This window comes from Mirounga angustirostris, unplaced genomic scaffold (genome assembly GCF_029215605.1).
Source record: "Mirounga angustirostris isolate CCGP_5_RB_7025 unplaced genomic scaffold, mMirAng1.0.hap1 SCAF_7, whole genome shotgun sequence".
Lineage (NCBI taxonomy): Eukaryota > Metazoa > Chordata > Mammalia > Carnivora > Phocidae > Mirounga > Mirounga angustirostris.
The window spans coordinates 35,798,294-35,811,710 of NW_026991715.1; the positions used below are offsets into that span (position 1 = coordinate 35,798,294).

The window sequence follows — 13,417 nt, forward strand, 5'->3', positions numbered from 1 at the left end:
GACCTTGTACAGCGGTGACTCAGTTTCTCAACTTCCCAATTTACCCATCCATTGAATCAACACAAATCACCTCCATTTACTTATTAAAGGCTTTGGGCGGGGCGGGGTGGGGCGGGGAATTCAGAGAAAAAACAAACAAACCACCAAGACTTCCTGTGAACGTAAAACATTTTGGTTCAGGGTATCAGAAAAGGAGTAGGAAAGGGAGACTGGAAGCTACAGATGAACTTTTTTTTTTTTCCCTTTGGAGAGACAATATTCCAGGGAGAAAGCCCAGTATTTATATTACGTTCCTATGCAGGGAGTGTATCGCTATTGGGGGAGAAAGTAATTCAGGAAAGAAGAAGACGGGAAGGGGAGCAACATCTTCTCCGCAGACTTCACGGCGCCGCGGACGTGGGTAAAGATGGCAGGTGTTGCTCCCAGAAGCCATATGCGGCAGCACAGACATCTTTTTTATTCCTTCTTACAAGTAAATTTAGATAATCTGGGCAAAGAAATCTGGGTTTCTACTTTTATTGGTGAGATTTTAAAGCATTTCAAATTAGACATTTTTTTCCCTTATATAAGACCACAAGGTAGGACATTAGGTGTAGAACGATTCACTGTACCTTATTACATTTAAAGGTGGTTTTTCTGGATTAAAAGCAACTAAGGGACAGAGTAAAGAGTGTACCATTTCGAGACTCTCAGCTTGGCATCTTGCTGGATTTGTTCACTTCTCAAAAGTGTAAATATGTGAGGCTAACGCTTGGATGTTGGGACAGACATGCAGGAGTTTGGAAACTGGTGGAGAACTTAAAGTGAGGAAGATAAATATCTAGAATTTTTATTGATTACAATTGGCTCGTATATGTAGAAACCTCAGGGTAGGTTCAAAACACAGCTATGGTCAAAAAATACGTAGTTAGGGCGCCTGGGTGGCTCAGTTGGCTAAGCGACTGCCTTCAGCTCAGGTCATGATCCTGGAGTCCCTGGATCGAGTCCCGCATCGGGCTCCCTGCTCGGCGGGGGGTCTGCTTCTCCCTCTGACCCTCTTCCCTCTCGTGCTGTCTGTCTCTCATTCTCTCTCTCAAATAAATAAATAAAATCTTTAAAAAAAAAAAAGGAAAAAAAAAAAAAGAAAAAATACGTAGTTAACTAAATTTGAAAATCAGAGGCTAAAACAATGATCATATTAATGCCAACCTTAGATGACTAAGTTGGAAAGGCAATCAAAAAGAAATGGGAATTGCAACAAGCTTCAAAGATCCATTTTTTCCCCGTGTTGGACATGTGTGTAGAAGCAATTCCAGGTGGCTGAGTATGACAGAAGGAAATAGCAGATTAAATGCCTGCTATATAGCTATGCTGTGCTATGGGAAATATCAAAATATTTAAGAGATATATACTTTCATCTTCACAGAGTTTATAATTTAGTTGCATGATAATGGTTAACAATGCTGGTTTAATGGGTTTACATTCCAGCTTTTCCCCTCACTAGCTCTGTGTTCTTGGGTAGGATATTTAATCTCTTCAAGCTTAATTTCCTCATCTGGGAAACATTGGTAATTGTATCTCATATGTGTCAGTTCTGCCTGCCTCCTTTCAGTTCTTCCACAAGGCAAGCTCTCACTCCTCTCAGAGACTTTGCACATGTTACCGTTATCAGGAAAGCTCTCAGCATGGCTGAATATTTGGAGTTTGGCCATTCATGTCACCTCCTCAGAGAGCTTTGGTTCAGAAAAATACCATGGGGTAGGGGGCAACCCTCTGGGGTCCCCTCCCTCTTCCGGAGCTTTGTACTATCACTTTGCTATCACTCAATAAACTTTGCTTTGCCGCCCACCAAAAAAGAAAAATCTCATGTTGGGGTTCCTGTGTGCCTCAGTGGGTTAAGAGCCCAACTCTTGCTTTCAGCTTGGTGTTGATCTCAGGGTCCTGAGTTCAAGCCCCCAGTTGGGCTCCATGCTGGGTGGAGCCTACTTTATATATATAATATATATAAAACAGAAAAATATGTCTATATCTACAGGGGAGGCTGTTAAAATACTAAAGGGCTGCATAAAAAGGAGGATGCTATTACGATCATCCATCCTAACTAGGGTTTGTTCGAGATCTAAGGAATTCTGGAGGATGTAGGCTCAGGAAACTTCTCTGTAATGGGCCAAATAACAAGTACTAGGATTTACTGGCCATACCCAAAAACGGGAGCGGCTGCGTTCCAGTAAAACTTAATTTATGGACAATGAAACGTCCATTTCTTATACTTTCCACCACCACTGGACCGGATTTGGCCTCTGCCCTGCGGTAGCAGACCCCTGCTCTACGAAGATGGCAGACAAGAAGGGACTTGGAAAAGAACCGAGATTGTGCAGCAGGTACCAGGGATCAGATCGCTGCTGGGCCAGGTTGTCAACCTCCCTGGACGCCAGCGACCTCTTAAATGGGGCGGTGGCCCCCACGTCGGGGTGTACGATGAGGGTTAGAAGAGAACACACGGGGAAAGCTCGGAGCTCGTACGAGGTGCTCCTCAGAGGGTAATTCTTTCTCAGCGGCCTCGCCTCGGAAAGGCGGACCCCACCGCGGGCGGCGGCTCCGCGGGGCCAAGGCGGCGGCGCGGGGTGAGGCCTGGCCCGGCCGCGCGGCGCGAGTCGGGGGCGGGGCGGCGGCGCAGCGTCGTCGGCGGCGTCCCCGCCTCCTCCCCAGGGGCCGCGTCGGAGCCTCGGCGGCGGCGGCGCTCACAGCCTGAGGAGAGCGGCTTGCCTGGAAGCGGCGGCGGCCATCCAGACCCACCCGAGGCGCGTCCCCCTCGGCCTCCCCGCGCTCCCAGGCCGCAGCGCCCGCGCCCCTTTAGCTCGCTCGCTCGCTCGCCTTCCTTCCCTGCGGCCGGCTGCGCCATGGCGTTGGCGTTGGCGGCGCTGGCGGCGGTGGAGCCGGCCTGCGGCAGCCGGTACCAGCAGGTGAGCGACGCCGAGTCCCGCCCCGGCCCCCCGGCCTCCAGCCCTCGGTCCCGGCCCCTGCCCCGCCGGCCGGCCGCTTCAGGCGTCTCTGGCCCCAGCCTGTGGCCGACGCGACGCCGCGGCTTAGCAGGCCGCGCCCGGCCTCACAGGGCCGGGCGGGCCCCGCGCTCGGATTCGAGGCCGCCGCGAGCCCGGCCCATCCCTCCGCGACCTGGGGCGGCACTCGGGCGGTGGAAAACCTCTGCCCCGCAGCGTTTCCCGCAGTTCCCGCGGCGGGCGGGTCCCCGAGGCAGAACCCGCGACCCTCGGGAGGCGGCGACCCGGGGGCATTCAGTTTTCCTTGCTCCTCTCTTGGTTTGATGTCATTGGAAAGAAGGAAAAAAAAAAAAAAAGCAAGCGTGAGACGGGAAAGGAAACGAGGTGGAGAGAAAAGATTAAAATCGCTGCTACTGCGGCCGACAGCTCCCCGCGAGATGCGATTGCTCAGGGTTTCAGAGCCTAGTCTGTCGAAACCCATCCCCCTCGCCTCTGGTTTTAAGACAAAAAGTCAAAAAATGAGACGAGAGGCAAGTCCGCAGTTTGCAGTAGGTTTGGGAAAGGCGATGTTTTATTGGGGCGATGCCCCAAGATGTCGAGCTTCATGGAAGCCTGCAGGGCGTGTGCCTGGGTGTGTGTTTTAAAAGCTTGGAAATGACGTTTAAGGAGATTTAATAGCATGGCTGGGGAGGAGATGTATAGGGGTTGATTGGAGTATTATCCCGGTTATAATTTCTAAATTGAGGCCCTAGGGAAAAGAGCTGCTTGTTTTACTCGCCCGTCTCTGTAGCTGGGTTCCCCTCGGAAATTCAGAGACAATCTGCAGGGTTTTTAGTGGTATTTAACCTAACATATCATAATTGTGGGAATTAAGCCAGGTAGGAACTGGTGTTGATTGGAACCGCAGATAACTGCTTGCGTTTTGTCATTTCAGATGTTTTTGATATAATTTGCATACAAATGTCAGTCGTGCTTTTATGATATTAAGTGTCCTATCATTGATGAGCTACAGTTTTGCGTTTTAGAAATAAGGAAGACCAGTATGATTAAAACATCTAGATTAACCCAACGCAGCCAGTTACCAGTTTGTTTTGCTGTCATCAGGGCTGTGTTGTAATTTCCTCCCTCCTCCAGCCAGACTTCTGAAATGACTGGTTAAGAATTTAGCTTCTTGGTTTCATAAACACGCCCAAACTGTGGCAGTGTAGTCTAGTCCTCAGATCTCTCACAGCCTGGGGTCTGGCACATGCTTTTTTGTATGACCTTGGGCAAGGCTCTGGGTTCCTCCCTGCTTTAATAAAATACAAACGACAAGTGTCACTTAACTGTCTACACAGTGTTCAAAAATCACATGTACCCCACAGTGTGATCTAATTCATTCTTTTCATCCTGCTTTGGATAAGGCAAACAAGCAAAAAGCTGTGGCTTTTCTTTGTATTGCCATCTTCTTGAGCTATTAGGTAATGCTGACATATTGCTGGAATACAAAAAATTTGGTGGAGTATCAAAACTATGCATTCCTTGGTGTAGTAGTTAATAGCTTTAAAGATGCCGAATTGAGCTATGTCAGGGAGAGGCCTCATCTTTTATTTTATTTTTAAAAATCATTATGTTTCAGAAATAACCTCCAAAAACCATGAAAAAAAAAAAAGAATCTTCCTAGAAAAATTGCAAAATATGAAAGCCAGCCCCCCCAAAACCCCACAATAAAAATCTATCACCCATAGGTAACCAAAGTTAATATTTTGATGTGTATCTTTGTGGACTTATAAGTATGTAAATATACGTAAGTATAAATCAGTATACATGTGTGCAGATAAGGAAAGCTAATATTGACTGAGCATTTACTACATGCCAGTCATGGTACTAAGTGCGTTACATCCATAATTTCACTAATCCTCATAAAACCTGCATGAGGCAGGGTTTGGTATTATTGTATAGATGACAAAGTCAGGACTCCAGGAGGCTCATTAACTTAAGGTCACAGGCTCTAAGTAGTGATTACAAGGATAAATACACACTCACCTACTTAAAACAGGCTCACATTCCAAATATAGGCATGTGCATTTAGCAGATGTATATGTGCGTATGTATTTTTCTCTTGTACCCATACATATATACAGGCACATCTTTGTACACGTGTACCATTCCATGGGCTACTGATTATACTTGCACACATTTGGTGAATATGTGCACATGTGTATGTTTACACACGCACTGTGCCCATGTGTATCATGTTCTCAGACACGTGCATTCACAAATTTGCAGGTACATGTATTTGTTTACATGTATGTACAGAGGCACACAATATAGCTATATAGGGTGGTTTAATATTTTCATGTCGGCATAGCATGTAACTGTGGTTGTACCATAGTTCAAGTCAGTTGCCTATTGGTCACTAAGTATGTTCATAATTTTTTTTATTCACTGAAGTTTCATTTACATACATCTTCATCTCTTTTCCTTAGTATAAATTTTCAGATGTGGAAACGCTTGGTCAGAGAGTATACATATTTAAAAGGCTTTTGCATTATAGAATATCGGTGAATTGTCCAGGCAACCTGATAGGAGCATGATACTCTGGTTGTCACAAAAGGCAGTTCTGAGTTCTGTTCGATCTGGTTAATCAGATAGAGCTGGTTCTCTAGTAAAGTAAATGCAGTGGAAGACTGTATGATTCATTACTAAAGACAAACACAAGTTTGCCTTTATGGGTTTCTTATTGGGAGTGCACTATGTGCACAACTTGAATTTAGTGTTATGACAGACTGCGCAGAAAGCCTGGGCTCGTAGGTTCCCCATGGCTTTATTTTTTTCCCCCTTTTTGCATTTTGAAGCTGAGATTGTATATCCAAACATTCAGAAGAATTGTTTCAGAAAGGTGTAGGGAGGCCCAGTGTTGTGAAATTTGTAATACATCGCTCTCTCTGCAGGTGTTTATTCCTGTTCATCCATTCCAGTCCCTCTTTGCCTCACTGGACTGTATCTTTGCCTGTTTTATGAATTTTGCCAAATACTTCCTGAAATGTTTTCAGCTCTTTTGATTTGAATCTAATCTAAGGAAGCAACAATGACACTGCCATCTAGGCTTAAAAATAGACTGTGAAATGTTTAGTTTCAGACTTACTGCCTGCTGCAGAAGTTGCCCACTTGTAAGCATCACTAATAGGCTTGTAATGCAGTCTGATGACATTGTAGAGCTGCTTTGGGAATGATACCTTTTTGTATAAATTCTCTCAGGATTGTGGAGGAAGGTTTTGATAGATCAGGGAAAGAATTTCATCTCTGCCAAGCCAAACCATATTTATGCTGAAGTGTTAGATGAAGTCACGATCCTGGAGGAAGGGGCAGAAAGTGCCCATGTGGTTTTATTTTTTTAGTTTGAAAAGTTGTAATTATATCTTGGAATGCCCCTTAGAATGTTACGTCAAGATTTTAAGGTTATTTTGCTGTATTTGTGGCCCATATGTGCAATGATCAAAGAAAACTTTTCAAAAAATATTGAGATGGGTAGAATTGTTTTTTTAAAAACTTTTAAAAATTGTAGTAAAAAAATACATATAATTTACCATTTCGACCATTTTTAAGTGTACAGTTCAGTGGCATTAAATACATTCACATTGTTGGGCAACCATCACCACCATCCATTTACAGAACTTTTCCATCTTCTCCAGCTGAAACTCCATACCCATTGAACAATAACTCCTTTCTTTCCCTTTTCCCGGCCCCCACAACCATCATTCTATTTTCTGTGAATTTGATTACTCTTAATACCTCATGTTAGTGGAATTATATAGTATTTGTCCTTTTGTGGCTGGCTTATTTCACTTAGCTTCATATCCCCCAGGTTTATCCACGTTGTACAGTCAGAATTTCCTCCCATTTTAAGGCTGAATAGTACTGTATGCATAGAGCATATTTTGTTTATCCTTTCATCCAAAGGTGCCCATTTGGGGTGCTTCTGCCTTTTGACCAGTGTGAATAATGCTGCTGTGAATATGGGTGTACAACTATCTTTTGAGTGCCAGCTTTCAGTTCCTTTGGGTATATACTCAGAAGTAAAATTGCTGGTTCATATGGTAATGCTTTTTTAAATTTTTTGATTAAAAAAATAGTTTTCCATAGTACCTACACCATTTTACATTCCTACCAGCAGTGCATAAGAGTCCCAATTTTTTTTTGAAGAGTTCCAATTTTTAACATCCTCATCAACACTTGTTATTTTTTGATAAAGCCATCCTAATGGGCATGAAGTTGTATCTCACTGTAGTTTTGATTTACATTTCCCTAATGATTAGTGGTATTGAGAATTTTTTTATGTGCTTTTGGCATCTGTAAATCTTTGGAGAAATGCATGTTCAAGTCCTTTACCCACTTTCGAATTGGGTTCTTTGCTTTTTGTTGAGTTGTAGGAGTAGAGTCATTTCTTAGTAATATTTACATTTTCACCTTTTTACTATGAAAATTCCAAACATATACTAAAATGTATAATAAATCTAACAAAAGTAATCAACAAATGGGTATTGTTGTTTCATTTATACTCCCCACCATTATTTTGAAGCAAACCTTAGAAATCATGTTATTACATCCATAAATATTTTTGTGCGTAACTCTAAAAGATGTTGTAAGCAGTTCGTATGTGAGAAATAAATCATGAGAGCCCTTTTGTCATCTGTTATGAATATGGAAACAGAATTTGTGTCAGGAGCTGTAGATCTACAACTGTGATTCTTTTTTTTTTTTTTTTTTAAAGATTTTATTTATTTATTTGACAGAGACACAGCGAGAGAGGGAACACAAGCAGGGGGAGTGGGAGAGGGAGAAGCAGGCTCCCTGCAGAGCCCGGAGCCCGATGCGGATTCGATCCCAGGACCCTGGGATCATGACCTGAGCCGAAGGCAGTCGCTTAACCAACTGAGCCACCCAGGCGCCCTACAACTGTGATTCTTATTTGACTTCCTCTTAGTAAGCAGTGACTGTTTTTTTGTAGTGGTGATGGATACTTGCTGATTCATTCTTAATTTTCTTGCCTGCTTCTACTGGTGACCACTTGTTAGGGGAGATTTAATTGGTTTTATCATTCTCTCTTTGCACTGAGGGACTAAGGCCCAATTGAGGAAATCCTGGCATCATCTCAACTGACACCAACCCCTGGTTTGCCTGCCTGTAACTTCAAATTACTTTATGCTAGACACCGATTGTATCATATTACTTTACATAAAATTATATTATAAAATAAATCCTTCTGTGAGAGTGACTTTGTATTCTTACTAATAAAAAAAAAAAAGGAAAGGCTTGAAGAGGTTCAAGTGCCATCTTCTGATTTATCTGTTTTTAGGGCTTTAAAATAATTACTTTGGTTTCTTAATAATTTACTTTTATGTTGTCTTTGAACAAGTACAGCTGTTTATGGGGTGCCTGGGTGGCTCAGTCGGTTAAGTGTCTGCCTTCAGCTCAGGTGTCCTGGGATCGAGCCCTGTGTTGGGCTCCCTGATCAGTGGAGAGCCCGCTTCTTCCTCTCCCTCTGCCCCTCCCCCCCTTGTGCTCTCTCTCACTCTCTCTTGCTCGCTCTCTCTAGCTCAAATAAATAAATAATAAAAAGTACAGATGTTTAATGGAACATATTCTCGTAGTAGTGGATGGTGCCCATTTAGATAAAGCAGCTCCTAACAATTTAATTAGAGATTGATGCTGATAATAAGCTTGATGGTCTTTGTTCTCAAATCATTTTTGCCAATATAGGCAGTTGGTAAATACCATACATTGAATTTGTTGAGCTTTATATACTCCAGTTGTAATTGATCCTAGTGGCTGTCTAGATAGATGTGCAGGATGTGTTATTTTGCCTTCACCAAGTGTAGTAATAAAGTGAGTGTTAATAGACATCATTTAGCACTTCCTGCTGTTAAAATTAGGATGACTCATTTTTTTTCCCTGAATAACACAATTTATTATATTAAAAGTTATACATACTGGGTCTAAATACTGATCAAATTTAAGAATGTTTCTGGTGAAATATTTTCTTACTGATAAAAGCAGTTTGTTTCACATGTATGTTTTTTATGCCCCTTAGCAATTGAATATTGACATTTTTTCGTTTAAATTCACATATTGCACTAATATCAGTTACTAGTTAATGAGATGTTTGAATGTGATTTGGAGGTTTTTCTGGAAATTGGATAGTTTATGAATAGAAATACATGGCTTTAGGGAGTGACTTCTGTTTAAGTTTGATTTTATGTATTATTCAGTGCTTAAATGTGGCATTAAAATTAAGCATTTCTTGTTAGGCATTAGTACGCAGATATTCTTCATAGCCTCGAGTCAGACAGTACACTTGTAAAGGAAAGCTTGATTTCCCTTCCCTTCCAGTCTCTTCTCAGAGGTAAGTGCTCAAATTGCATTCTTCAGGCTTTAATAATTTTTTTTCCTTTCCTTTTTTTAAAACAAGTTTAAAAAAAAATTTTTTTAAATAACCTTTAATTTTTGTAACATTTAAAAAATTTCAGAAACATTGAGAAAATGTAGTTTCCATGTACCTCAAGATCCAGTTTTCCCTATTAACATCTTACATTAGTGTGATACATTTATGACATTAATAAACCAATACTGATACATTATTATTAACTAAACTCCATACTTTATTCAGAATTTTGTTTTTTAATCTAATGTCCTTTTTTGTGTCCCACAATCCCATACAGGTTACCATATTACATTTGGTTGTCATGTTACCTTAGGGTCCTCTTGGCTGTGATTTTCCTTGTTTCTGGTGACCTTGACAGTTTCGAGGAGTTTTGGTCAGGTGTTTGTAGACTGTCCCTCAAATGGGATTTTTTTTTTTTCTGCAGTTTTATTGAGAAAATTGACATACATCACTGAATAAGGTTTACAGCATCGTGGTTTGATTCACATATATTGTGAACTGATTACAGTAGGTTTACCTAACATCCATCTGCTCATATAGTCAGTTGGATTTGTCTGAATCTTTTTTCATGATCAAACTGGGGTTGTGGGTTTTAGTGAGGAAGACCACAGAGGTAAAGTGCCATTTCTATCACACCATACCAAGAATGCGTACAACCAATGTGACTTAACACTGTTGATGTTGACCTTGATCACCTGGTTGAAGTAGTATTTATGAGGTTTCTCTTTTGTAAAATTATCCCCCCCTGCCCCCCCCCCCCCCCGGCTTTTCATACTCTGCCCTTTGGAAGGAAGTCACTATCTATGTACAATATGCACTTAAGTATTGAAGAGTTATGCTCCACCTTGTGGAGGGCAGGGTATTTACATAAATTACTCAGAATTTTTCTGCACAGGATAGTTGTCTCATCCTATTAATTTATTCAGTGATATCAGGATGGACTCATTTATTTTATTCTTTGGGTTATAATCCAGTACTAATTTATTTTGTGGCTCAGATATTTGCAGTTTTGGCCATTGGAACTCTTTCAGTTGGCACTTGTGTCCCTCTAACATAATTCCATCATTTTGGGTTTTTTGAAGCACTTCCTTCCTTTCTGGCATGAGGCTCATTGTGAATATTTCCTGTCCCATCCTGGAATCAGCTATTTCTCCAAGGAGCCTGGTTCCTTTTATTGGACAGTGATACTAGAAACCAAGATCTGTGCACATTGCTACTAGGGGGCCATTGTTTCTAGGCCTTCTAAGTTAACAGAGTAAAGAAATAGATGTGTGTATATGTATCTATAAGTATTTCTATATGTAATCACCTGTATCTATATGAAACTAACCAACTCTAACCAATTACTACATGGATCACTGTAGCCTCCTGCCCTGGCCTGTCTGGAAACTCCCACTTTAGCAGTGAGAAATCTTGCTCCCACCACCCACCATCCATTTACTTAATTCTTCAATTCTAACATACGTGTGTAGTGGTATCAGAATTGGTAACCTACACCTCTGTGAGAAACACTTCTATCAACTAGAGGACAGGGCATTTATACAGTTTCTTTTGCTGTTAGACTTACAGACTGCTAGTTTCCAAAGTTGCTTAGGTACTTAGGTCAGCACCTTTCCCCTCACCTTCTTTAGTGGGGTTGTTTGATACATTTATAATAGTTAGGTTGTTAAGAAAAATGGTAGGAGTGATTACTCTTTTTTCCCAAAGTTTCTGTTAATAATCATGTTTTGCTTTTTAAAAAATTCATGTAACAAACTTACTTGGAAATAGTTTCAACTTACAAGTGTCAAGTATAGAATAAAGTAACACCCATGTATTTATTGCTCACAGTCACCTCAAACATTAAGGTCTGATTAACAATGAAATACAGTGCTATAAAAATTGAAAGCACTATAGGTAAAGCCCAAGTCCCTTTAACCTCACAATCCTCTCTCTATAGAATTCTAGGCTTATTTTGCAATTTACTTTGTTATTAAATTATTTTTAAGTTATTTTGTCCTTGTGAAATTTAAATGAGATTTTATGGACTAGGGAATCAGGAATGTGGTGTTCTTAGTATTTTGAAGCTCTTTTAGGAGTTTTATTTTATAGCATCCAGACTTTTCATATAACTTTACGTTAATAAGCAGGGTTGTTGTTTTGTTTTGTTTTTTTTTTACAGTAATCTCTGTACCCAGCGTGGGGCTTGCACTCAAAACCCCGAGATCAAGAATTGCATGCTCTACCAACTGAGCCAACCAGGTGTCCCAATAAGCAGTTTTTGAAGCTTGTAATGTAGACTTCAGTATCTGGAAGGTTCACTTTGGACATTAAGTAGAGACTGATTGAGGAGAAGGTAAAAGGACTTTATTAAAACATCTAATCAGTAATAGTCCAACTTCTGTCATGAAGTAAGAGGTTATGTGACTATAGGTGAGAATTTTAATCTCCTTCTAGCCTTATTTTCTCTTTTGTAAAATGAAGTAGTTGGACTATATCACTTTGACTCTTTCCAGCTTATAGTTGTTTTTGTATGTAGAAGCTGGTGGCTTTGATCCAAAGAGATGGCATTCTCTTGATGATTTAGCAAACTTCTTTCATGATGAATAACTATTTTTAAAAGTGATGTCATTAAATATAGATGGTGAGTTTATGCTAAAAGATAAAAGAAATTATGCATTGTTCAAAAATATAGAAAATGTCTCCTTAATAGTATATTTTCAAAAAAAATGGGTCACTGAGTACAGAATACCATTTTGTCATTTTTCAGTACTAGTTTTAAGTCTTTCCCTTCTTGTCAGCTTCAAACATTATATATCATAGCAAAAAATTAATAATGCTTTTAGAAATCAGGAAAAGTAATAATTACAACTTTTCCAAATACATTTTTTTAGAGGGGGTGGGGCAGAGGGAGGGGGAGAGAGAGAATCCCAAGCAGGCTCCACGCCCAGCATGGAGCCTGACATGGGGCTCGATCCCACGACCCTGAGATTTACAACCCAATCCAAAGTCAAGAGTGGGACGCTTAACTGACTGAGCCACCCAGGCATCGCAATAAACTTTATTTTTTTAAGAGCAGTTTTAGGTTCACAAAATCATCACCCACTGTCATATAATTTTATTACTTCATGATAGAAGCTGGACTATTACTGGTTAGATGGATTTTTTTGTTTGTTTTTAAAGATTTTATTTTTAAGTAACCTCTATACCCAATGTGGGGCTGAAACTCACAACCCCAAGATCTAGAGTCACACACTCCACCAACTGGGCCAGCTGGGTGTCCCTGATTAGATGTTTTAATAAAGTCCTTGTAAAAGTGAGAAAATAGTAATTTTAAAAGTTCTGTAGCTTTTTTTTTTTAAATTAAGCTGGCTCTTTGAGTTCTAGTATTCTCATTCACTGCTTTTAGTAGTTACATTTTGACAAGTTTTGAAATTCTCATGTAACTCTTGAAACAGAATAAGAAGTTTGATTTGAGGGTAATCTGCAGTTGAGCATCTTATACATGATTGATGGTTGATACTAGAGTCTTTTCAGCAGTTTGTCCTCTTGTAGCTGAATTGCGTTTTCAGATGTAGTATTTTAAACTGTGCTTAAAATCAGTTCTCCTCAGTCATGTATGTGAGGGTAGGCAGCATTAATTATCTTTGACATGTTGACCCAGTTTCATTTTAGGTGGCTAAGTGAGGTGATCAGAGTTTTGTGATCTTGTGAGTTTCACAGCCAGCTTGCCACCTTTCAGCTGTGGCCAAAATGACCAGCTGAGTAGAAGGGGAGAAAGTTTATGGGGGGCATGAAAGGTAATCATTGGCATATTATATTAGCATCTGCTATTATTTGGAAGGTTAAAATATCTTTTCATGTATCAGGTTTAATGTAATCCAAATGCCATTTTAAGTTTAATTTCTCATTTCAGTGAAATATTAAAGTAAGAATCTGTAACTGTTTAAAAGGATCTCAACAATTACTGGGGCATACCTTCTTTTTTATTGTTAATGTTAATCACCATACATTACATCATTAGTTTTTGATGTAG

The 13,417-nt window shown here is 40.5% G+C and overlaps 1 protein-coding gene across 1 annotated transcript in view; it reads left to right on the forward strand.

The window, feature by feature from the left end:
• The first annotated feature begins 2,673 nt into the window (after positions 1-2,673).
• Positions 2,674-13,417, forward strand: part of NDFIP1 (Nedd4 family interacting protein 1) — a 52,017-nt gene continuing 41,273 nt past the window's right edge. The window contains exon 1 of the mRNA XM_045894387.3: positions 2,674-2,942. Within this exon, the coding sequence (XP_045750343.1) occupies positions 2,880-2,942 (63 nt within the window). The 5' untranslated portion in view covers positions 2,674-2,879. The remainder of the gene's footprint in view (positions 2,943-13,417) is intronic.